General features: G+C 40.4%; 2 protein-coding genes across 4 annotated transcripts in view; one reads left to right on the forward strand and one right to left on the reverse strand.

The window, feature by feature from the left end:
• The window catches only part of LOC148894434 (uncharacterized), a 255370-nt gene that overhangs the window by 5165 nt on the left and 223451 nt on the right, over positions 1 to 26754 (forward strand). For 2 of the 3 annotated variants that reach the window (XM_089003491.1, XM_089003493.1), the window contains exons 2-3: positions 8025 to 8104; positions 19705 to 19798. The gene's annotated coding sequence lies outside the window, so the exon portion shown is untranslated. Of the gene's footprint in view, positions 1 to 4565; positions 4830 to 8024; positions 8105 to 19704; positions 19799 to 26754 lie in introns of those variants that run through there. The other variant, XM_089003492.1, reaches the window with a different exon arrangement.
• tmeff2a (transmembrane protein with EGF-like and two follistatin-like domains 2a) overlaps positions 44 to 26754 on the reverse strand; it is a 124280-nt gene continuing 97569 nt past the window's right edge. The window contains exons 6-10 of the mRNA XM_089003489.1: positions 12276 to 12424; positions 11129 to 11176; positions 9795 to 9903; positions 1980 to 2138; positions 44 to 800 (exon numbers count right to left, since the gene is read on the reverse strand). Of these exons, the coding sequence (XP_088859615.1) occupies positions 704 to 800; positions 1980 to 2138; positions 9795 to 9903; positions 11129 to 11176; positions 12276 to 12424 (562 nt within the window). The 3' untranslated portion in view covers positions 44 to 703. The remainder of the gene's footprint in view (positions 801 to 1979; positions 2139 to 9794; positions 9904 to 11128; positions 11177 to 12275; positions 12425 to 26754) is intronic.

Below are 26754 nucleotides of genomic sequence, written 5' to 3' on the forward strand. Positions count from 1 at the left end.
GGCCTTGACATGGAGACCCGTGATATAAGGGATTAGCAAGATCTCATGATATAAATTATTTATTTACATTTACAGAGGGAAGAATTACTCCATCGAGACAACGTAGAAAGAACTGAATCGACCCAAGATACGCTAGCTGAAGTCATTGTCACAACCAAAGAAGAAGAAGAAGAGCTCTAGAATAACATTGTGACCTCCGTGGTCTCCTATAACACAAGGTGCAAGGCATCACGTGTACCACCCCCCACCCCCTGCCCCTAATGAGAAAAAAAGTCCCCTTACCCTGCTTTGCACTATTCCCAATTTGCGTTGCCCCTCCTCCTACTCCCACGCCTATAAAATGGACAGACATCGGCTAACCCGCATCTACCAAAAAGTCACATTTCTAAATCGACACCCAGACGTACATACGCACATTCAGTATTCTCCGATGACCCCCCCAATGCCAATCCCCCCTCCCCCATGTTGTTACCCGTCCAGGTCCTCGTGGTGCCCTCTGGCAAACCCTCAAGCGCCACTGCGCTAGCTCAGTCTTTTCTCGGAGGTCCTCATCCTCCAATGGGTGTTCGTGGGTGGGATGTACGGACCCCCCCTAAGAGAGTGAAGCAGATCCTACATTTTTTTTTTTTTTGGGGGGGGGGGGGGGTTGCTCTAAAAAGTGTATGTGGACTGTCAGTGGGGGGGGGGCGCACCAACAGGCTCATCAGATAAGTCTGGTGGAGGCGCGCATGGTGTTCTCGGAGCTGAAGTGGACATTGTTTTGCTTCTGCCGGTTGATCCTGTTGGTCCGGGGGCACTTTCTACGTGGGGGAGGGGGGGGGGGACCACAGAGAGAAAAAAATTAGCAGGAAGGAATCGCCAGACATCCATCCATCCATGACTTGATCCGGTTTGTCTGTTCGGCGTCACATGTGTTTCCACGTGCAGAGGAAAGAGCACGTACAAGGTGACCTTTCGGGGTCAAAGGCCCCTTTTGGGGGTTAAAGTCTCCTTTTGGGGTCAAAGTCCCCTTTTGAGGTCAAAGTCCCCTTTATGGGTCTAAGTCCCTTTTTGGTGTCTCAGTCCCCTTTTGAGGTCAAAGTCCCCCTGTGCGGTCAAAGTCCCTTTTTGAGGTCTCAGTCACCTTTTAAGGTCAAACTCCCCTTTTGGGGTCAAAGTCCCTTTTTGAGGTCAAAGTCCCCTTGTGGGGTTAATGTCCCCTTTCGGGGGTCAAAGTCCCCCTGTGCGGTCAAAGTTCCCTGTTGAGGTCTCAGTCACCTTTTAGGGTCAAACTCCCCTTTTGGAGTCAAAGTCCCCTTTTGAGGTCAAAGTCCCCTTTTGGGGTCAATGTCACTTTTTGAGGTCACAATCCCCTTTTGGGGTTTAAGTCCCCTTTTGAGGTCAACAACCCCTTTTGAGGTCAAAGTCACCTTTTGGGTTCAAAGTCCCCTTTGGGGTCAAGGTCCCCTTTTGGGATCAAAGTCCCCTTTTGGGGTAAAATTCCACATTTGGGGTCCAAGTCACCGTTTGGGGTCAACGTCCCCTTTTGAGATAAAAATCCCCTTTTGGAGTCAAAGTCCCCTTTTGAGGTCAAGTCCCCTTTTGGGATCCAAGTCTCCTTTTGGGGGTCTCAGTCACCATTTGGGGTCAAATTCCCCTTTTGGGGTCAAAGTCCACTTTTGGGTTCAAAGCCCCCTTTTGGGGTCAACGTCCCCTTTTGAGGTCAAAGTCCCCTTTTGGGCTCAAAGTCCCCTTTTGGGATCAAAGTCCCCTTTTGGGGTAAAATTCCCCATTTGGGGTCCAAGTCACCTTTTGGAGTCAAAGTCCCCTTTGGGGTCAAGGTCCCCTTTTGGGATCAAAGTCCCCTTTTGGGGTAAAATTCCACATTTGGGGTCAAAATCCACTTTTGAGGTCAAAGTCCCCTTTTGGGGCCAAAGTCCCCTTTTGTTGTCAAAGTTCCCTTTTGGGGTCAAAGTCCCCCGCTTCCGGGTATGCCTCACCTTGTAATGCAGAGCACCACCACGCAGATGATGACCACCTGCAGGGCTCCGATGACGGAGGCGATGAGAACGTAGTGCAGTTTGCCAGAACCCGGGACCACGTAGAGCACGTTGTACTCTTTGGTGTCGCACTGAGGTCCGCTGAAACCTGAGTGGCAACTGCAACGCAAGACAACAAGATTCATCAGGGCCGAAAAGAAAATAGTCCCACAGTCCAATCTGGGTTTTCGAACGTCTCGGTTCTCATCTAATTCGGTTTTCAACCAAAAATTTCAGGGTTCTTATGCCTCGGTTTACAACCAAAATTTGGTTCTTGATTTGTTAACCGAGCGCACCTGAATGCACCACCCAACTCCCCTCCACTTCCTTATATGTCACATTCTATGTGTTGCGTCTCATTGATATTGATTACATTGATTTTAATGGCAAATGTTGTTTTGGTTTTCAACCAAGTCGGGTTTTAAACAGATTTCTAGAAGGGATTATGGTCAGAAATCTTACGTTTTACTATATATCCTTTTAGACTATGATGGATTTCAAGTAGACTCACGATTGGATGACCTGCAAATGGAAGATCTTGAGGTTCCCTATAGATTTATTTTGCACAAGATGGTCATGACGCACAGGTGTCCAAGTCACGGCTCGGGGGCCAAATCTGGCCCGCCACATCATTTTATTCGGCCCACGAAAGCAAATTGTGAAATTCCACGTTCGTCTATTGAGCTAGCTAGCGATCAAGATAGTAGTTCTCTATGGATTCAGCTAGCTGGCTAATCTCTCACATCACAGGTGTCCAAGTTAAGGCCCGGGGGCCAAATATGGCCCGCTGCATCATTCTATTCGGCCCATAAAAGCAAATTGTGAAATTCCATGTTTGTCTATTGAGCTAGCTAGCGAGCGAGCAAGATAGCTCTCTATCTATTCAGTTAGCTGGCTAATCCCTCACATCATTGTTGTCCAAGTCAAGGCCCCAGGGCCAAATCTGGCCCGTCACATTATTTTATTCGGCCCGCCAAAGCAAATCAAGTACTGTATTTCAAGTGCTATGATGCTTGCTAAAGTGTCAACCAAAATTTCAAATTGTCATATGTCAACCACAAGAACACTAATTATTCTTGACTTCCAATTTAAAAACTAGTTATTTGTTAATTTGTTGGGTGTTCCAGATGTTATATGTGGAGGGGATCAAACATTCTAATGGCTTCCCCAAATTCATAACAGCCCTGAGAGGAAACCGTAACTACTATGTGGCCCACCTGCACCAAAACATGACTTTGTCACCCTTGATTTAAGTCAGGGAACCAAGTGTGTTCACTCCCACAACAGTGCAAACGCCCATTTCCACCGTACCGTGTGTGCGTGACTGATACCAGGTACGAAAATCACGTCCATTTTCCTGTGATCGCAAACTTTGCAATACGCTTTTATAGTTTAGCAAGTGGTATTTATTTAAATAGCTTTGTTGTCGGCCTTGTTTTTATTTGATGCTCTCCCTGGAGGAACGGGAGCAAGGCAATCCGCGGCAAAGACAAGGACGAACCCGCACATGATACAAAGAAACTGGGGAAAAAAAGAAAATCTGATGTTTCTGCGGGTTTCGTCTGTGTACTCATCCTAATTTCTTGTTAGTTGGAATCTAATCGATGCAAAACATGAGCAAACGAGCCGCTGCGCCGTTGGAGCTCGTCTTGTTATCGGCGAAAGCGATGACCGCCATTGAACTCGAGATTGAAACAAGGTCGCAGCGAGCCGGGAATAGCGCCACGCTGCATAAATCTGGACTTATAATTGCGTAACGGGGGCGGGAATGGGAGGGGGGGCGGGTGTGTCGGACCGCTCGATGCGTCGCGATGCTAACGCTAGCGCCATCTGTACATTATAACTATCGATCAAATCACGTCATTCCTTTAAAGTCTATGTAAAAAGTTTTTTTTGTGGGAGGAGGCCTAGCTAGCTATTAGCTAACCATCCATCCATCCATCCATCCATCCAGCTATCCAGCTAGCTAGCTAGCTAGTTAGCTAGTTAACTAGTTAGCTAGTTAGGTAGTTAGCTAGCTATGTTACAGGCTAGCTGTATATCTTTCTAGTTGGCTGGCAAACTATCTAGCTAGCTATCTATTGGCTATCTATTAGCTAGCTAGCTTTCTATCTATTTGAGTTATTCCGGGTTGAGTGAACGCTGCCGCGTATGGCTGCCACTGCTCACCCACAGAAAAAAACTTATTCTGTGACTGTAAAGTGACCTTGAGAGTTTTGAAAGGCGCTTATAAATGAAATGTATTATTATTATTATTATTATTATTATTAGAGAGGTTGAAAAGTGACTGTTGCATCTGTGAAAAATATTAATTCTGATTTTTTTTGCGTCTTTTTCTGTTTATTTGCTTTATGATCACACATTGGTATACAAGATATGATTACGGTGAACCTCAACATCTTTTTTTGGGAGGGTGGGTTCTTACATTGGGATACAAGATATGATTATGGCGAACCTCAACATATTTTTTGGGGGCGTGGGTTCCCACATTGCGATACAAGATATGATGATGACGATCTTTGATCTATTTATTTATTTATTTATTTATTTGTTTGTTTTTGGAGGGTCCACATCAACATACACGATGTGAATACAACGAACCCTGACATTTGTTTTGGGAGGTTGGTATCCAAGATGTGATGACGGTGACCACCAGGGGGCGGCAGAGATCTTTGAGTGCTCAGCTCATGCAAATCAGTGTCGACGAAGTCGTGTGGGTGGTGAGGGAGGGATCGTGGTGTGGGTGGGGGTGCTACGGTTGTCGAAGTTGCGAGAGACGCCCAGACCCTCCGGCTGCTTCACTATCAGGCGGTAAATGATGAAAGTGTTGGCCATACAATTACACATTCACCTCCCTACCCCCTGCTTGTTGTCTTCGTTTCTCGACGTCGTGCTTTGGTACCGACTGCGAATCTCAAATGTTTTTTTGCGTCGCCGAGAGTCGAAGGTGCAGTTTTTCACTCATTCGTGGCCGATTCAACGCAGCTGCCTGCCACCAATGGGGGTTGGGGGGCGCTGCTGATTTGGGGGTTTCATTGCTAATGAAGACTCAACTGGAGAAACGGAGATAAATGCTTGACATTTGATTAAAACGCAAATGTGGTCAAAGGGGGGGGGGGGGGGGGGGGGGGGGGGGGGTCGGAATGTAGGAATTTTACATTGGAATAGTTGACGAGGTGTGGGGGGGGGGGGGGGGAGTGTAGTTGGGTCACCAGAGCAAAAATGGCTCTGAGCAATTCAGAATTCGGGTGGATATGATTCAAATGTTTGAAATTGTAAAAAAATAAGTATATAACATATCTAGAAAATACGTCTGTAGCTCTCAGTTGTACAGGAGTGGTCCATTCGATGAAAAGGTTTCTTCAGCCAAAGAAGTACAGATGACGGCTGAAGAAACGTTTTCATCGATGCCTAGAAAATGTTTGAAATGGCAAAAAAAATTAACGAGCAAATGTTTGATATTGTAAAATTGATTAATATGCCTAGAAAATGTTTGAAATTGTCCGAAATAAAAATTACGATCCTAGAAAATATTGGAAATTGTAAAAAAAAATAAAAAAAAAATTGAGATGCCTTGAAAATGTTTGAAATTGTCAAAAATAAAAAATATGCCTAGAAAATATTGGAAATTGTAAAAAAAATTAAGATGCCTAGAAAATGTTTGAAATGGTGAAAACAAATTGCAGAGCAAATGTTTGAAATTGTAAAAATAATTAATATGCATAACAAATGTTTGAAATTGTACAAAAATTAAAATGAAGATGCCTAGAAAATATTGGAAAGTATTAAAAAAAATAAGATGCCTAGGAAATGGCTGAAAGTGCAAAAAAATAAGATGCCTCAAAAATTTTTGAAATTGTAAAAACAATTTGCCGAGAAAATGTTTGAAACTGTAAAAATAATTAATATGCCTAAGAGATGTTTGAAGTTGTAGAAAAAAGATGCCTAGCAAATGTTTGAAATTGCAAAAAAAACAAGATGCCTCGAAAATGTTTGAAATTGCAAAAAAAGATGCTTAGAAAATGTTTTAAATTGCAAAAAAAAAAAATAAGATGTCTCGAAAATGTTTGAAATTGTAAAAATATAAAAATAAAGATGCCTAGAAAATGTTTTAACAAAAAATACAAATGAAGATGCATTGAAAATGTAAAAATATTAAAATTAATATGCCAATGAATGTTTGAAATTGTAAAAATATAAAAAATAAGATTCCTACCTAGCAAATGTTTGAAATAAAAAAAAAATAATAAAAATTGAGATGCACCGAAAATGTAAAAATCTAAAAGTAACGTGCATAGAAAATGTTTGAAATCGCAAAAAAAAGAAATGAATATACCTCGAAAATGTTTGAAATTGTAAAAATATAAAAATGAAGATGGCAAGCAAATTTTTGAAATGTTAACAAAAAATAAAAATGAAGATGCATCTAAAATGTAAAAATATTAAAATTAATATGCCTATGAATGTTTGAAATTGTGAAAAAAAATGCCCCGAAAATGTTTGAAATTGTAAAAATCTAAAAATTAAGATCCTTAGAAAATGCTTTAAATTGTAAAAAATATAACTAAGATGCCTAGCAAATGTTTGAAATGTTAACAAAAAATAAAAATTAAGATGGATCGAAAGTGTAAAACTATAAAATTAACATCCCTAGAAAATGTTTGGAATTGTAAAAAAAATATGAAGCCTCAAATGTTTGAAATTGCAAAAAAAATTGCCTTGAAAAAAGTGTCCTTGAGTTTTGAAAGACGCCTATAAATTAAATGAATCAATATTATTATTAAAATATTTTAAATTGTAAAAATATATAAATTAAGATGCCAATCAAGTGTTTTAAATTTTAACAAAAAAATAAAAATTAAGATGCATGGAAAATGTAAAAATATTAAAATTAATATGCATATGAATGTTTGAAATTGTAAAAAAAAATAAGGTGCCTTGAAAATATTTGAAATTGTAAAAATAAAAGATTCCTCAAAAATGCTTGCAAGGGTAAAAATATAAAAAATAAGATGTCTCGATAATGTTTGAAATTTTAACAAAAAATTTAAAAAAAGATGCATCGAAAATGTAAAAATATAAAATGAAGATGCTTATCAAATCTTTGAAATAGGACCAAAAAAAAATAATTAAAGGACAACCGACGTCACTTTTTTGTTTCCTAACTGACATCAGAAAAACGTTTTATAGCATCTAAAATACCCAAAACACGCGGGCTGATATATTTATTCAAATGCAAAGCACCAATAAAAATGACTTAAAGTGTCCAAAATCTGATGAATATAAATGAATATGATTCAAATAGTTCTGAAGAGGAAAGCATACATGTTTGCAATCGATTAAATAATTTATTCCGTGCCATTTTCAGGCAACATTGGGGGGAAATGTCTCACCCAAAAAGAGCCAGAAAATGGCCACCAAGCTCCTGTGAGGAATTAATCAGCCCGTATTCACGGGCTGATAAATTCCTTACATGGAGCTTTGACGCCCTCTTCTGGCTCTTTTTCGTGCAACACGAAGTTTTCAGACCAAACAAGTACAGAAAAATGCATCGAGGCCACGAAAGGACTGCTACAATGTGTCCTTTTTTTTCGTCAGGGGCGTTCCTTCAGTGACGTCACGTCCGGACTTGTCACCAACTCAAAAAGCAAGATTTCCGAAATATTCAGCGCAAGTCTTAAAACGTAAACTATAGCTATATGCGGTGGAATCTTGCGGTGAAATACGCTCAGTAGAAGTCATTTGAAGCCATGTTACAAATTATGGACACAACCTGTCCGGAGACGTCGGTTGTCTTTTAAGATACCTCGAAAATGTTTGAAATTGTAAAAATATAAAAATGAAGATGCCTCGATAATGTTTGAAATTTTAACAAAAAATAAAAAATAAAGATGCATCGAAAATGTAAAAATATAAAATGAAGATGCCCATGAAATATTTGCAATAGTACAAAAAAAAAAAACCATCCCATTTCTCTGAGCATAATTGTGTTTTTGTTGTTGTTAGGAGCCCAAGCAAAAACGCAAATCGAGGAAAGCAGCGGCGCGGCTTTGCCGTCTCCTCGGGCAAGAAACAAAGCCTCCCAGGTAAGTCAAACTCATTCCATCGCCAAAACAAAAAAGCCAATTGCAAAAATAGCCAATCCGAGTTGAGTCATCCCAGTTAAACCGCGTCCGCCGGCGCTTACATTATGCGCCGGTGCATTGTGCGCGCGTCGCAAATGGATGTCCCAAAGAAACAAAAGAAGGCTGTGCTTCACTCAAATACTTTAAAGGACAACCGACGCCCCCGGACAAGTTGTGTCCATAATTTGTAAAATCACTTTAAATGACTTCTACTGAGAGCATTTTACAAAGATTCCACGGCATATAGCTATATTTTACGTTTTAAGACTCATGCTGAATATTCAGGAAGTCTTGTTTTCGAGTTGATGACGATGCCTGACGTGACGTCACGGCAGGAACGCTCCTGACCGAGAAAGCGACACACAATGCATTTTGGGTACTTTGTTTGGTCTGAAAACTTCGTGTTTATCCGTGCGAAATTAGAAGGAAAACACAGAAATAACACGATGGTGAATCGTTGTGTGTTGCACCAAGACTACTATTTGATATTCGCTGACACAAATTCCCAGCAGACAAATCAGCCCATTCCCAATGGAGCTTTGGCGCCATCTTCTGCATTTTCTGGGTACTGCGATTCTGTCCAGATGGCTCAAAATGACACGGAATAACTTCTGTAATCGATTGCAAACATTTATGCTTTCCTATTCAGAACAATTTGAATCATATTCATAACTGGATGAGTAACAAGAAAGCAACTTCTACGAATCTGAAGCCATTGTTTTGATTCTCAAGCAATGCAAGACGTGCTGGCGTGACGCCACGAACAAGGGGGCGGGACTTTCTGAGGTCATTTTGAAGTAGTTTTGGGACACTAAGTCATTTTTATTGGTGTTTTGCATTTGACTAAAAATATCACCCTGCGTGTTTTGGGTATTTTAAATGCTATAAAACGTTTTTCTGATGTCAGTTAGATGTCGGTTGTCTTTTGAGAGAGTCTGAGCTAAGTTTTCTTCAACTGTCTAAATTTGGACTCTTTTTCCTGTTTGTTTGTTTGTTACAAGGGCAATGGTGTCAAAGTCATTATTTTTGCCGCGGGTGGGCCACGTTGTAGCTCCGCTTTCCTGTTGGGGGGCCATTTTGAATTTGAGGAAGCCATTAGAATGTTTAATCCCCACCACATATTAAATACATAACACACAACAAATGAATGAATAATTAGTTTTCTAATCTGAAGTCAAGAATAATGACTGCTATTGTTGTTTACATAAGACAATTTGGTTCGGACTTCAGCTAGCAAAGATTGCAAATAGATAACTAGCCTGGTAGCCAGCCAGATAGCCAATAGACAGCTAGCTAGATAGCCAGATAGCTAGCCAGATAGCTAATAGATAGCAAAAAGATAGCAAATAGACAGCTAGCCAGGTGGCCAGCTAGGTAGCCAGCCAGTTAGCCAGCCAGCCAGATAGTGAAGGAAAAGAATGCAGCCATTAAAAAAAAAAAGAATGACAGCAATTGAAAATTAATAACTCTTCGAATACACGCACGCGTTCTGCATTTGCATTCTATTCAGATATTGTGAGAATGTGCAACGTGAAGGCCGTGACGCCACTTGTCCAAGGTCAACAAGGCCGCCATTTTATTTTCTTCCTCTTCACGACGGACCTTCGACGCAGACGCCGCGTGTCGTGGTGGTGCACGAGTGCGTGCGTACCTGCATGAGGGCTGGGCGGGGATGCTGGGGAACTGACACTCCCCGTGCACGCAGTAGTTCTTGTAGAGATCTGGACACGCCGTGTACAGGCCGTCTGCCTGTCCGTTTCCTGACAACAGAAAGAGAAAAAGTGGAATATTAGTGTCGCCATAGACCAAACAATGCTTCAAACACTTACACACGTGTATATATATATATGTGTGTGTGTGTGTGTGTGTGTGTGTGTGTGTGTGTGTGCATGTGTGTGCGTGTGCGCGCCGGCGCGTGTGCGTGTGTACGTATGAATGTGTGTACGTATGAATGTGTATATGTATGTATATATATATATATATATATATATATATATATATATATATATATATATATATATATTTCTGCATATGTAAAAGTATGTACATAAATGTGTATTTATGTGTGTGTATATACTGTATATAAATATATGTGTGTGTGTATATATATGTGTGTATATACAGTAAAAGTGTAGATGAAATTGTGTACGTGTGTGTGTATATACTCTCAAGGTCACTTATCCTGTGACTGTAAAGTGACTTTGAGAGTTTTGAAAGGCTTATAAATGAAATGTATTACAGTAAAGTCTCGTTATATCGATATTCAAGGGAGTCCGAAAAAATATCGATATAACCGGGACTATCGATATATCCGACCCTGTTTGCATGTAATTTTCTCCGTGCGTGCATAGAAATAGTATCGATATAACCGGGACTATCGATATATCCGATATCGATATAACGAGACTTTACTGTATCTACATATAATGTGTGTGTGTATATATATATATATATATATATATATATATATATATATATATATATATATATATATATATATATATATGTGTGTATCTACAGTATATGTGTGTGTATCTACAGTATATGTGTGTATGTGTGTGTATGTGTGTTTATATGTATACTGTATATATATATATATATATATATATATATATATATATATATATATATATATATATACAGTAAAGTCTCGTTATATCGATATTCAAGGGAGTCAGAAAAAATATCGATATAACCGGGACTATCGATATATCCGATATCGATATAACGAGACTTTACTGTATATATATATATATATATATATATATACTGTATATATATATATATATATATATATAAAATCGATGTTTGTCTTTGTGTGTCCTGCGATTGGCTGCCGACCGGTTCAGGGTGTTCCCTGCCTGCTGCCCAAAAAAGTACTGGGACAGACACGCGCATAAACCGGAGCAGCTCATTGATATATGGATGATGTATATATTGCATGTTAAGAGTGGTGGGCATCCCCTGATAAACCTTGGCACTTACTTGTGATGTCGGTGGGCGCGAAATGTCCGTCTCCGCCTTTGTTCCCATCTGGAAAAAGGCCAGAAGAAGACATTGATCCCCGAACAAAACCTTTTGGCCCGAGCCATTAGCGGATTCACGTTTGAACAAATGCCACAGTAGGGATACCCCACAATTCGCTGTGATTTCACTTCGCTGAAAGGGCTCCGGAAGAAAACGCACCGTCATGCATATCAAAGTGGACGCCGCTGTTAGCTCTCAATTTCTTTCAGTTTTTTTTGGTAACTTTTTTTTTTTTACAACGTGCATAAATCGGGGATGGAATACAGTGATACCTTGGCTTACGAAATGAATTGGTTCCTAGACAGTGTGTAAGGCGAAAAGTGTGGATCCCAAAAATTAATTTCTCATAGGAAACCATTAAAATGAGAATAATCCGTTCCCAGGTGCCCATAAAACATAATTTTCTACTTTCTAATTTTCTAAGCCTGTGAACTACACAAAATATACCTTATTTTATGTATAATGAATGTGCTATGGTATTATAATTAAAGAAATAAACTGCCCTGTATAATAAAGTTGTTTTATTTACCTTTGTGATGGTAGTTGATGGCTTGATGGAATGGAGTGGCCGGTTTCCTCAGTATTAAACACTTGATGAGGAACCTTCTTCTTTCACCATCTTGAGGCATGATCCCTTGTAGGTGCTTTCTCTGCGATAATTTTATCTAGTTCCTCATCAATTGTGTTCTGTTTAGCTGGGTTGATAGCTTTTTGCATCAAGTGTACAGATGGCTTGTGCGGGTTGTTTGTGGAGCCTGATTGATGGGATATTTTAACCTTGCAGTCTACACTCTGCCTTTGAACTATCAAGGTTGAAATTCTCTCTAACGTCTGCCTGTCTCTTTAATGTTTATACCACCTTCTCTCACTGCTGCGTTCCTGACCAATCATGTGGCTTTAACCAAAGACTGGGGGCGGGGAATAGAGGACAAAAACAGTCGGCTGCCATTTTGTTGTTAGGAGAACGGGCTCGTTCGTGAGCTAAAGTGTTCGTAAACCGAGGTATCACTGTATTTCCGTTATGGCTCGGGGATATGGATTTTTGGGGGGTATTTGTCCTAACATAAGATTCATTTTGCAATGTGAATGAAATGAGGAGTGTAACCTTGGCAGTGTCCCAGGTGCTTGACCTCGATGCGTTCCTGCTTCTGACAGGAAGCCTCCTTCACCTGGCAGGGGTTGTCATAGGAACGGCCATCCGAGGCACACACGGGATTGAAGCTGATGTGGGAACAGTCGATGTTGCACACGCACCTGCCGTCACACAAGTCACACAAACGTTCTTTGTCTCACTCCGTCGTACACAATGTCGGACAACCGTGGCTGTTTCATCGCCAGATGTTGATTAAAAATGGCCTCCTTACCCCCCCAAGAAAGTACCTCTTCTTCCACCCGAGGGAAAACACGGGGCCGTTGATTGTAATTATGTTTTGACACATTCAGTGTGGCACAATAGTGAAATAGATAAAAACTTTGAACAAAGAAGAAGAAAAAAAAATAGGCGTCACAGAAGGCCATCCCAGATAAAAGAGTGCACAATGGAAACAAAGAGATGAGAAAAGCGCACATTTTGTTGCTTCTTGAATGGAAAAGTACCAAGTCGGAGGTGGTGATCATATACCCAGCATTAGCTCATTAGCATGCGAAAGAGTTTGTTGACATCCCTTGGATGCCGTCACACTATCTTGATGAGGTATCGTGCACACGCCGCAATAGCATCACCCACTTGATGCTGTCGTTGAATGAGGAATTTGCCGTACGCTGCAAAACGGGCCAAAAATACGCACATTTTCCAATTACACGAAGTAAAAGTACGGAAGGAAATGACGGGCGGAGGAAGAAAAGTGCTAATTAAGTTTTGTCTGTAAATGTAAGAAAGTATACACTTTACAAAATCAAATATTTAGTTCGGGAGCTAACTAGTGACCTAAGTAGCTAGCTGGGTAGCTAGCGACCTAACTAGCTAGCTAACTAGCTAGCGACTAAAGAAAGTATACACTTTACAAAATTCAATATTTAGTTCGCAAGCTAGCTAGCTAGTGCCCTAACTAGCTAGCTAGCTAGCGACCTAACTAGTTGTTAGCTAGCAGCCTACATAGTTAGCTATCTAGCTGTCGACCTAACTAATTAGCTAGCTATTCACCTAACTAGCTAGCTAGCTAGTGACCTAACTAGCGAACTAGCTAGCTAGCGACTAAAGAAATTATACACTTTACATTAAATATTTAGTTATCGAGGGAGCTAGCTAGCCACATAACTACCTAGCTAGCTAGTGAGATAACTAGTTAGCGACCTAACTAGCTAGCTTGCAACCTAACTAGCTAGCTTGCGTGCTCTATTTAAATATATTTAATCAGAGCACACAAGCTAGCTAGTACGTTCAATGTAGCACAATAGTGAAATAGATAAAAACTATAGGATTTTGCGGAATTTGCCATACGCTGCAAAACGGGCCAAAAATACGCACATTTTCCAATTAGATGAAGTAAAAGTACAGAAGGAAATGACGGGTGGAAATAAAAGTGTTGATTAAGCTTTGGCTGTACATGTAAGAAAGTATACATTTGATAAAATGAAACATTTAGTTCGTGAGCTAGCTATATAGCTAGGGACTAAAGAAAGTATACACTTTACAAAATTAAATATTTAGTTAGTGAGCGAGCTAGCTGGCTAGAAACCTAAATAACTAGCTAGCGACTAAAGAAAGTACACACTTTACAAAATTACATATTTCGTTAGCAAGCGAGATATGTAGCTAGCGACTAAAGAAAGTATACACTTTACAAAATTAAATATTTAGTTAACAAGCTAGCTATCTAGCTAGTGACTAAAGAAAGTATACACTTTACAAAATTAAATATTTAGTTAGCGAGTTGGCTGGCTAGCGACTAAAGAAAGTATACTCTTTACAAAATTAAATATTTAGTTAGCGTCGGAGCTAGCTAGCCACCTAACTAGCTATCTAGCTAGTGACCCAACTAGCTAGCGAGCCAACGAGCTAGCGACCCAACTAGCTATCTAGCTAACAACTAAACGAGCCAGCTGGCTAGCTAATGACCTAACTAGTGATATAACTATCTAGCTAGCAACCTACCTAGAGAGCTAGCTAACTAGCGACCTAACTAGTGACCTAAATAGCGACCTAACTAGCAACCTAATTAGCTAGCGACTAAAGAAAGTATACACTTTACAAAATTAAATATTTAGTTAACGAGGGAGATAGCTAGCGACCTAACTAGCTAGCTAACTAGCTAGTGAGCTAACTAAATAACTTTTTGTGACCTAACTAGTTAGCTTGCTAGCTCTATTTAAATATATTTAAATATATAATCTGTTTTAGACAGTTAAAAAGAGCGCAGGATCCAAAAAAATGACCCCAAAGGCGTAAACCATCTTCTTCATATGTGCTTGACATACAAAGAAGTTACATTCTCTCAAAAATGACGTTTTACTGTTGCCTTCAAATTATTTAGAATTTTTGACCCTAAAGACAAAAGGAGTGCGTGGCAAAAGTATATAAATATCAGTTTTGTCATAATTACCATTTTTTTCCCTTCTTTCAGTTAAAGAACATCCAACAATGTGTTTTTTAATTATTGAGAGCTTTAATGTTCCACGCCGTACTAACTTCCAGTGAGACAGAGTGATTAAATTTGTCATTTATTCGTTTGGCCCTCATCGGCATAAACGGCATATTAAAATCTCGTTTATGCCGCTAAATGTTTTCTCTCCAACAAACATTCAAATGGCCCCTTCGGAGCCTCGAGTTTTATCTCAGAATTCAGACTTTTAAAGTCAAAATTCTGAGATAAAAGTGAGAATCGTTGGCTCGATAGCTATAGAGCTAATAGATAGCTCCATCGCTAATCGATAGCTAGCCAGGTAATTATTTGTTATTTAAGTTTTTTGTTATTTTGACTTCAAAATGGCGCAGCAAGCGTGGCTGCCTTTATAGAAAGAAGCTCCTGTATTTTGTTTTTGTACTTCTTCCTTTCCTTTCCTCTCCTGTTAATTCCATCACTTTGCTGCTGTGAAATGTACTTTTATCCAGTATGAGACTAATAAATGCTAATTTTATCAAATGTAATCTAATAATATATAATACATTTCATTGATAAACTCAACCTGAAAGTAACTCAAATAGATAGAAAGCTAGTTACCTAGCTAACAGATAGCTAACAGATAGCTAATAGATAGCTAATAGATAGCTAACAGATAGCTAATAGATAGCTATATAGCTTCGTCTATTATATAATTACCTGGCTAATAAATAGCCATTTGTACTTTAGTTTATGTAAATTTCTCCACTGTGAGACGAATAAAGGCTAATCTAAATTTAATCCAATATATTACACTTCATTGATAAACTCAACCCGAAAATAACTCACATTGACAGAATGCTAGCTAGCTAACTAACAGATAGCTAGCTCGATAGCTATTGAGCCAGCTAATAGACAGATAGCTATATAGCTAATAGATAGCTCTATACCTAATAGCTCGCTAGCCAGGTAATTATTTCTTTAGTTTGTTTTTGTTGTTTTGACTTCAAGGTGGCGCCGCGAGAGTGGTTGCCTTTACAACAGCTCCTGTATTTTTGTTTCCTTTCCTTTCTTTCTTTTCCTCTTCCTTTCATCACTTTGGTGCTGTTCAATGTAATTTTCTCCAGCGTGGGATGAATAAAGGCTAATCTAATCTAATCTCATAAAAGATAATACATTTCATTTATAAATTCAATGCACAAGTAACTCAAATAGATACAGTAGAAAGCTAGCTAGCTAGCTAACAGATAGATAATAGATAGCTAATAGCTAGATAGCTAGTGATCTAGCCAGCTAGATAGCTATCTAGCCAGCACAATAGCTATATAGCTAATAGATAGCCCTCTAGCTAATAGCTAGCTACCCATGTAATTAATTGCTATTTAGTTTATGTCAATTTCTCCAGTGCGAGATGAATAAAGGCTAATCCAATCCAATCAATCTAACGGCTGTTTCCGATGTACCTTTCCGTCAGAAAAGAATCGCCTGGGGGGTGTCAGCTTTGATTAGGACTAAATTTGCTGATGGCCTCCGCCAGACAGATGGTAGACACTGTAATTACAAACCCGTCATGATATCTCACAGCGTTTTGATTTTCTCTCTTACAAAAAAAAAGACAAATATCCTGAGGCGGGCGGGCGGGCGTTGCTGCCATCGGCCTTGATGATACGGCTCGTGCGGATGTTGATTGAAATGGCGGGCGGCAAAATATGGCAGGAAGGCCATGATGGCGATGATGAATCGGGCGAGTCAAAGACAAGCAGATTGTTATACCATTTGTTACGCCGCGCGCACATCATGAGCACAGTCCCGCCCGCCGGCCGCCGACGGGAATGAGCCATCCGTCTAAATAAGATCCACGCACCCGAATAACAATGGAGAGGACCTCTGTGTCATTTTGGAATCGTAATAAAAAGCTATTTGGAGGGGGGGGGGGGGTAGATAGCGGTGGTGTTTTGGCGCACTTGCAATCCGCCGCCGCCGTCCCCGCAAGTATCCGGAAAACGTCTCCAAAATGTCACCGCGTTGCTCGTCGCCGGCAACCAAATCGATGCGGTCCCTTTTTTGGCGCCGGTTGTCATGGTAACAGCGATTGCCAGTCCTGATATGGCGCAAGCGTCAATATATATTTTTTTCTAATTGAGCAATTTAAAATATAGATATATGGCTGAGATTTTGATTTGTGAATGGCGAAACATCCGTCCTGGCGTTTTTTGCAACTTGCATTTTCAAAGACTTGCTAACGGAACATTTTAAACCGTAATAGTCAACAAAAACAAAACAGGGTGACAGTGATTAAAAAAAAAAAAAAAAAAAGACGATAGTAATGAAACGAGACAATGACCAAGTCACAGCCCCTTTTTACACAGACAAGAAAAAAATAAATAAATAGATAAATAGATTAATAGCTAAAGAGGTAATAGATAAATAAATGAAATGTAAATTTCTCCACTGTGAGACTAATAAAGGCATATCCAATCCAATCCAATCCAATCCAATCCAAATAGACATAAAAAATCAAAAGATAAATAACTAAATAGCTTAATAGCAAGATAGGTAATAAATAAATAAATAAATAAACAAGAGATCAATAGCTTAATAGCTAAATAGCTAATAGAGAACTAAATAAATAAATACGTCTAAAAAGCAAGAGATACATAGCTTAATAGCTAAATAGGTAATAAATAAATAATTAAATAAAAAAAATACGGAAATAAATTAACAAATAATACATACATAAATAAAGAGCTAAATAAATAGGTAACTAGTATATGAACAAACAAACTAACAAATAAATAAATACAACATAAATACAAAAAACAAATCAATAAATAAATAATGAATTAATAAGTAATAAAATACATAAATAAATAAATAAATAAATAAATAAAGAAGCAACTAAATCACTAAATAAATAAATGAATAAATAAATAAATCGCTAAGTAAATAAATGAACAAGCAAATAAAAACAAAATAAATACAAAATAAGTAAATCAAACAAACAATTAAATAAGCAAAATAAATAAATAAATAAATAAATAAATAAATAAATAAAAAAACACGCAAACAACTACATAAATATAAATGCATAAATAAATAAATAAATACTGACTAACTGGTGCAATGCCGTCTGTTGGTCACGAACGGAACAGAATCACAGCAGTAAATAATAATAATAATAATAATAATAATAATAATAATAATAATAATAATAATAATAATAATAATAGTAATAATAATACATTAAAAAAAAATTCTAAGCGCCTTTCAAAATTCTCAAGGACACTTTACAGTCACAGGGGATTTTTTTTGTGTGCGAGTGAGCAGCGGCAGCCACAATGAAAGCAAATGTCATTTATTGTAAACCGAATCATGACAAGATGTTGGTTCCCTAAAAACGTCAAAATAAATGCAAATCCTGCGCTCCGTCGACAACTTGATCAATCGCGAAGCTCCTTTTCAATTCCTTCTCCAATTAGCCAAGATTTGAGTTTCACGCGACACCCGCAAGCTTCCCTTTTTTTGGGGGTTTTGCAGGCGAGCATTTCCCATGAGCGCCCATCTCCTTCCTCGTGTTGATCAGCGGCTGACATCATCCATTTTTAATGCCGCGTCTCGCTTGGCTGGCCGGCCACGAGCTACACCAAAGCGCCAGACTGCATTGCGTCAACGTATCCGAAAGTGCCAAAGCGCAACTCGGTCTTGTCAGGTCAACCCCATTTTTGTTGTTGTTGTTGTTTTCTTGCCATTCGCACCCGCACAGGGAAGAGACAAAGCACTCCATGAAAGTTAATGGCGTGCGCACGTGCGTCTCGGAGGAGATGGGCTTAGCGGGATGTGTTGTATTGATTAGTTGCCTACGATTATTTCAGTCCCATCAAAGTAGTCCCCACAGGCTCCCCCGAGCCCGTTCCATAGTCTTGCAGACTGTCGGCGGGCCTCGAACCGTAAAAGCCACTTTATGCTCGGGCTGGGCGGCCCCAAAGGCACTTTTTGGCACAGGGCGTGGAGGGGGTGTTGAGGGGGGGGGGGGTGATAGGAGAAACATGAAAAATATGAATCACACCTCGATTTCAAACTAACGAATAGCCCTTAGCAAATAAGCAATTGTTAAATTTGTACATGATCCATTCAATACATTAAAGGACAACCGACATCATTTTTTGGTTTCCTAACTGACATCAGAAAAACGTTTTATAGCATCTTCTTCTTTTCCTTTCAGCTTTTCCCTTCTAGGAGTCTCCACAGCAAATCAGTGTCCTCCATCTTTAGAGGTTTGATACGCATGTTTGTTTTGGCCAAGCTTTTACGTCGGATGCCCTTCTTGACACAACCCTCTGTATTTATCCGGGCTTCGGACCGGCACAAGACGACATGTTCCTTTGTGGCTACAGAACAAGCAACTCGCTCAGTAAAAGGCTCCCAAACACAAAATGGTCATCGGCACAGCAACATCTAAAATACCCAAAACACGCAGACTGATATTTTTAGTCAAATGCAAAGCACAAATAAAAATGACTTAAAGTGTCCCAAAACTGCCACAAATGAGCTGGAAACTGGGGAGTTTGAGAAAGTCCCGCCCCCTTGTTTGTGACGTCACGTTAGGATTGGCCCACCCACAAATTGCCTTGCTCCAGAAACAAAACAATGGCGGTGTGGGTTGTCCTTTAACTCATTCACTAGCATACAATGTGCAAAATCAATTACCGTATTTATTCGAGTATAACGCGCAACATTTTCTACCTAAAAAATAACTCAAAGTTTGGGTGAGCGTTATAAACGAGGCCTGGCAAAGAAATTCTCATATACAGTAAAGTCTCGTTATATAGGTATTCTCGGGAGTCCGAAAAAATATCGATACAACCGGGACTATCGATATATCCGACCCTGCGCGCATGTAATTTTCTCCTTGCGTTCATAGAAATATTAGCGTAATAAGCGGTACTATCGATATAACGAGAATTTATTGTATATTTAATGTTTTATCCCTTCCAGGAGGAGGCGGCATTTCCATGGCTATTCTCCATTGGCCCTTCAGTTTTGATTCTCACAACGACATTTCCTTTCCTCGTCTCACCCACACTGAAACGTGAGTTAAGCATTGCTGTTTTGCACCATTACCAAAATCCAGAGTTTCCATTCAGTGTTTTTTATTTTTTAATTGATATACTGATAGCCGAGAAAAATACTGATTTTTAATTGAATATTAGGGGTGCGCCTTATACACGTGTGCACGTTATACTCAAATAAACACGGTAATTATTTAATCATCTCTTTTATTATTTATCATTTTATGTATGGCTTTGTTGTTTTTGGTGTTTATTGTTCTTTTAATTGTGAAATACCCTTGGGTGCTTTGAAAGGCGCTTGTAAATTAAATGTATTATTATTATTATTATTATTATTATTATTATTATTATTATTATTTGATGGGTTCAAAATGATGATTGCCTCTGGTTCATTCTTCTTCTTCTTCTTCTTCTTCTTCTTCTTATTATTATTATTATTAGTATTATTATTATTATTGTTATTATTATTATTATTATTATAAAAATGTGTCCGCTGCAGTGCCAGGGTTTTTGTTATTGTCACTCAAATTTCAGGACCCACAGAATATGGAGTTTTAGGACTACATAAACATTGAATGCAGCGTAAGAAACCGTATACGCTCTTTTTTCATCAGAAAGAGTTAATTACTAAGTTCAATGGGTCTGGAATTATCTGAGCTTGAAATGGGGGCAGCTGTACAAAATCCAATGCAATGCATACATATTCGTTTATATAGCGCTTTAACAACAGCTGAAGCTGGAACAAAGCGCTAACATGGACAAAAGGAAATGCGACGCCCTTGTGGAAAAGAAAAAAACATTGCCAGAGGCCATGGCCAACGCTTTACCGACACCCAAGCATGAAAAAACAAAACCAGAACAAATTTGGGAATGGCGTTTTATTTTGAATTCCCGAATCAATTGGTGAATGGCAGTGAATGAGTTGAAGTGAAGGGTTGAACCACAGCCCAAACTGAGCTGCTTCGAGAAGTGAGGTACCCTCTGGAGCGGTTGTCAGTCACTCACCGTTATAATTGTTCTGGAATTCAAAAAAAATAAAACTAAAAATATTGAGGTCAGTCAAGTGCTGAAGGCTCCCCGCCGCTCGCGTAACGTTGAATTGCCTTTTGTGCCACCGCTCGTTTGAAATTCTTTTGGCGATGACAGCCCCGAAAGGGCGGCTTTTGACAAGCGCCGCTGCTATTTTGGGGATGTGTGAACTCGCCCACGCTCCCACAGCGAGCGTCAACGTACATCCACCGACGGACGCCGCATCCCGGAAAAGCCGCCCTCGTCGCCCTCGTTGCGTGTAATTACAATTTGCTGCCACAAATGGACCTAAATGGCTTTTGGAGGATACGCTATTGATCCTGCCGCTAAATTGGGCTTTTTGCTTACGGAACGTTGTGATCGACTGACGGCAAGGAGAGCAAGGTGAGCACAGGCAATTTTGATCGTAACGGACTTCCACACGTTGCGACAAAATCCAACCACGGTCAATCGGGTTGTTCTCCACATATACCAGACGTGTCCAAAGTGCGGCCCGGGGGCCAAATGTGGCCAGTGGTTCATTTTCATCCGACCCGCAGTCTCCCGTCATCAAATCAATAACTTCTGGAGTGCGTGTAGAATGAAGCTATTGGGCAGTAGCGCTGGTAGCTGCGTGTGCTAAGGTGCTGCCATCATTAGTAAAAGTCATTGACTTTGAGTCCCCCAATTGAGTCCCCCAATTTTCTAAAATGGTGATTTTCTAAATGTAAAAGAATTGAAAATAGTGATACAGTGATACCTTGGCTTACAAACTTAATTGGTTCCCAGACAGTGTGTAAGGCGAAAATTGTGTATCCCAAAAATAATTTTCCTATAGGAAACCATTAAAATGAGAATAATCCGTTCCCATGTCCGCATAAAACACAACTTTCTACTTTCTAATTTTCTAAGCCTTAAAACTACACAAAATCTACCTTCTTTTATGTATAATAAATGTGATAAAGAAAGAAAATAAACTGTACAGTATAATAAAGTTATTTTTTTCCTTTGTGATGGTTGTTGATGGCTTGATGCAATGGAGTGGCCGGTTTCATCAGCATTAAACACTTGATGACGAACGTAGCCTTCTTCTTTCACCATCTTGAGGAATGATCTCTTGTAGGTGCTTTGTCTGCGATAATTTTACCTGGTTCCTCAGCAATTGTGTTCTGTTTAGCTGGGTTGATAGCTCATTGCATCAAGTGTACAGATGGCTTGTGCTGGTTATTTGTGGAGCCGGATTGATGGGAATTTTAACCTTGCAGTCTACACACTGCCTTTTATCAAAGTTGAAACGAGTCCAAATTTCACTGTTTTCTATCCATTTTGTCACTCTCTCTGTCATCTGCCTGTCTCTTTAATGTTTAATCCACTGACTGGGGGCGGGGAACAGAGGACACAAACAGTCGGCTGCCATTTTCTTTTTTGGAGAATGGCTTCACTCTCTGTCTGTAAACCCCCCCTCACTGCTGCGTTCTTGACCAATCACATGGCTTTAACCGACGACTGGGGGCGGGGAATAGAGGACGCGTGTGGCTGCCGCTGCTCACCTACAGAAAAACTTCGCCTGTGACTGTGAAGTGACCTTGATAGTTTTGAAAGGCGATTATAAATTAAATGTATATACAGTAAAGTCTCGTTATATCGATATTCAAGGGAGTCCGAAAAAATATCGATATAACCGGGACTATCGATATATCCGACCCTGTTTGCATGTAAATAGTGCGTGCATAGAAATAGTATCGATATAACCGGGACTATCGATATATCCGATATCGATATAACGAGACTTTACTGTAATAAAAAACAAAACGAATGCAATACAGAAAAGCATGCTGAAATTGATTGAAATTAGTTGCCGTTCTATCAAACTCAAAAGCTGTAAATGCGACAACGCTTGCAACGGCGGCAAAATGCAATGGCGGCCCGTTCTTACGCCGGACCAGTCGTCAGTCAATCGCAAAGGCGCGAATCGGCAAAACAAGCTTTGGCTTTAATGGTGACATTCTAATAATAATCATGTTATCCGATTGATTTCTTCTGGGATTCTTTTGATCGGGTTTTGGAGACTTTGACTGGAATTGACTGCAGGCCTGTCAAAGTGGCATTTGTCAGTGTCTGTCTTTGTCTCGTCAAAACGGACCTGGATTTGGGTTCATTTCACAACGGCGCTAAAAATAGCCGCCATCGAAGTAGGGCAAAGAAGTTGCCAGAATGGCGCCCCCCCCCACCTCCTCAGGCGATCCGTCCATCCATTTACGGCTGCTTATCTGGCATCGGGTCGCCGTGCCAGACGTCTTTTTTTGCTGAAGGAAGCCAATCCAATCATCCCCAATGTCTGCAGGGGGGTGCGGGGAAAAATGGGTCACCTGCAGGCTGTATCGCTCCGATAGCGCTCGATGCAGTCGTGACGACCAAAAATTGGCATACCTTCTGAAGATGAGTTGATAAAGTGTGGACATTTTTATTTCTACACTTTACAAGGACTCGCACGCTAAGTCCCCACTATGCAGCAAAATTGCGTATACATGTGTGTGTTTGTTTCATGTTTAAAATTTGGTCCCTCCAGGCCAAAGGCTTCACACATTAAGTCCCCACCGTGCAGCGAAATTGGGTATGCGCAGAGGTGTGTGTGAGTGTGTGTGTGTGTTTGTTTGTGTGTGTGTGTTTGTTTCATGTTTGAAATTTGGTCCCTACAGATAATTTGATAAAGTGTTGACATTTTTATTTCGACACTTTAGGAGGCCTCACACACTAAGTCCCCACTATGCCGCAAAATTGTGTATACCCGTGTGTGTGTGTGTTTGTTTCATGTTTAAAATTTGTTCCCTCCAGGCCAAAGGCTTCACACACTAAGTTCCCACCGTGCATCGAAATTGGGTATGCGCAGGTGTGTGTGTGTGTGTGTGTGTGTGTGTGGGTGAGGGTGGTGGTGTGTGTGTTAGGGCAAATCGCGTAGATTGAGAATGACAATGGATGTTGAGAATGTGTTCGTATAGCGATTTGCCCTGACAGGGTGTTTGTTTGTTTCATGTTTGAAATTTGATCCCTACAGATAATTTGATAAATTGACATTTTTATTTTGAGGCCTCACACACTAAGTCCCCACTATGCAGCAAAATTGTGAATGTGCGGTTGTATGTGTGTATGCGTGTGTGTGTGTGTGTGTGTGTGTGTGTGTGTGTGTTTGTTTCATGTTTGAAATTTGGTTCCTACAGGTGATTTGATAAATTGTTGACATTTTTAGTTCGGCACTTTCCAAGGCCTCGCACACTAAGTCTCCACTATACATCAAAATTGGGTATGCGCAGATGTGTGTGTGTGCTTCATGTTTGAAATTTGGTCCCTACATATGATTTGATAAAGTGTTGACATTTTTATTTTGACACTTTACAAGTACAAGGGCTCACACAAGTCCCCACGCTACAGCAAAATCGGGTATGCTCAGTGTGTGTGTGTGTGTGTGTGTATGTTCGTGTGTTTCATGTTTGAAATTTTGTCCTACAGGACAAACACACACACGAATTCCCCACAATGCAGTAAAATTGTACATACGTAATATCAATATTTTTTTTGGAGCACTGTACCCCGTCGGACAGTCTGCGGAAAGCTGAGCTTAACTTTTTACGTTGTTTTGAAAACTGAAGCTAGCTTGCGTTTCCATCACAGGCTAAGAAGTGACGTCATACCTTAACGGTCGGGCTGTTTTTTTTTTCCGCCCGTTTACGATTCCATTCAAGTCGTTCTGGGAAAACGGAAAGCAGACACCCCACTCTTGATGGCAAACACTCAAATCTCCCCTAATTTCTCCAGACGGTTATATTTGGCTGCACTTTGTCACGCACGCATACGTGCGTGAGCGCTCAAAGCTTTTACGACTCTTAATTGTTTGGAATCGATCTGAGGGAAAACGGGAATGATGCATGAACCCGTTTGCCGCAGGTTCATCGTTACGCCGATTGCTCTCTGCTGGATTGATGAACTGGCAGCTGCTATGATTGGAATCAGCTGCCGTCTGATTAGAAGAACCCGGCTGCCATTTTAATCAAGATTTTTTGATGTATTTATTTATTTTTGCACCCCGGATAGATGAAAATAACAAGTCCCTGAATCCATAAGATCCGCCTTTATATCCAGCGCTGTTCGAGCCATCAGGAAATTTTGGTTCAAATTGATTTTTGTTATTGGTCACAATTGTATCATTCGATTTTGAAAGGGTGCAATCGGTTTCATTTTACGGCTGTTTTTACTACATGTAAATTTAGTATCGATACTGAGGTATATGGGCTCCATTAGTCATCCTGACATGACACGTTGACGTAAGCAGCGTGATGAAGACAGTAAATCATGGAGGAACAACTTTTCAGATCATGACATCTGATTTCACCTGATCGGATTGTCTCAATTCACCTGATCAGGCCGTCTGCAGTCACCTGATCGGGTCGTCTGAATTCACCTGATCGGATCGTCTGAATTCACCTGATCGGATCGTCTGAATTCACCTGATCAGGCCAGCTGCAGTCACCTGATCGGATGGTTTGAATTCACCTGATCGGATCGTCTGAATTCACCTGATCGGATCGTCTGAATTCAGCTGATCAAGCCGTCTGCAGTCATCTGATCGGATCGTCCAAAGTCAGCTGATGGGATCTTCTGAATTCACCTGATCAGGCCGTCTGTAGTCACCTGATCGGATCGTTTGAATTCACCTAATCGGATCGTCAGAATTCACCGGTCGGAATTCAGTTTAACAGGCCATCTGCAGTCACCTAATCGGATCGTCTAAAGATCACCTGAAGTCACGTCTGAAGTCATGTGATCAAATCAAGGGTATTTGATCCCGCATTCCAAAAAGTGATTTGCTTTACACCTTAAGTGTTTATGTGTGATCATTTGGGGGTCGTCTTCGCACTGGTGCTGAGCGCCTAGATTAGCGCGCCGTCTGCTGTTGTTTGTTTTGACGGCGGACCCTTGTGAATTCTCAGTGAACGGCGCCTTTAGTGGGTTGCGTTCTGCTCGGGAGTCGGCTCGCGAACTGATGATGCTTTGTAAAGACTTTTGTTCGCATCGGGACATTTGATCGGCGTCAAATCGGCGGATATGTTTCAATTTTAGGTATACCCACGTTAGCGCTCGTGCGCGCTAACATTTCGAAACTTCGGCAGTCTCGCTTGTCTTAAATAGTCCCGAGAAGAACGGTCTGGGTAGTAAAATCAATCGTCCGTTTTTGTCATGATTTGTTTTAGACCACTCGTGTATTTGTGACGAACGTTTGAAGTCTTCGTTCCCGCCCCTGAAATCTTTGGCATTCACTCCAGATACCGACGTGTACTTGTCATCCAGTCAAACATCGAGGCTGAACATTGAGCTGTTGGAATGTTGCGGCTGTCGCCCGAGTCCCTTTGTACGATCCTTTTTTTGCGCTAACACCCGCGGATCTGCCGATAAACGGCAGCCGTTCTCCGAAACAAAAGAAGTTCCCAATGTACGGCGGCGTCCCGGTTGAACTACATTTCTTTGTCTGAGCCAAATTCTTTTCCCCCCTGACATTGGCGAGTCCTGTAAAGATGGTAATTGGATTTCCAGAATGAGGCAAAGTGGGCTTTCTCTGAGCGCCCCGCCATCGTAATTGAGGTTAAACGAAACGGTCAGCCGCGCACCAACCCTCAACGGATGTTCAGTGGCGAGAGTATGGTGAGAGCGTTTCTCATCTTCCCGCTTTAGCCTTCAAAGACATTCAAATTACAAGTCGCAAAGGGGGGTGGGGGGGGGCAAGTATTGGCAGATGAATTCCATATTAGAAATTCTTTTCAAATCAGCTAGCGCAGAGACAGCTCTTTACGAAAAGTCGGGATACCGTAGCCAGCAAAATGATGGAAGAAGAGGGTAAACAAGCGCACAAAAACCCCAAAACAAGATAAATTGTTTCTAATTGTAATTACGAACCCGATAATTGACAAACGCACTG

The sequence above is a fragment of the Hippocampus bargibanti genome, linkage group LG08 (genome assembly GCF_051943395.1).
Source record: "Hippocampus bargibanti isolate YZ-2025 linkage group LG08, ASM5194339v1, whole genome shotgun sequence".
In the NCBI taxonomy this organism is placed as follows: Eukaryota; Metazoa; Chordata; class Actinopteri; order Syngnathiformes; family Syngnathidae; genus Hippocampus; species Hippocampus bargibanti.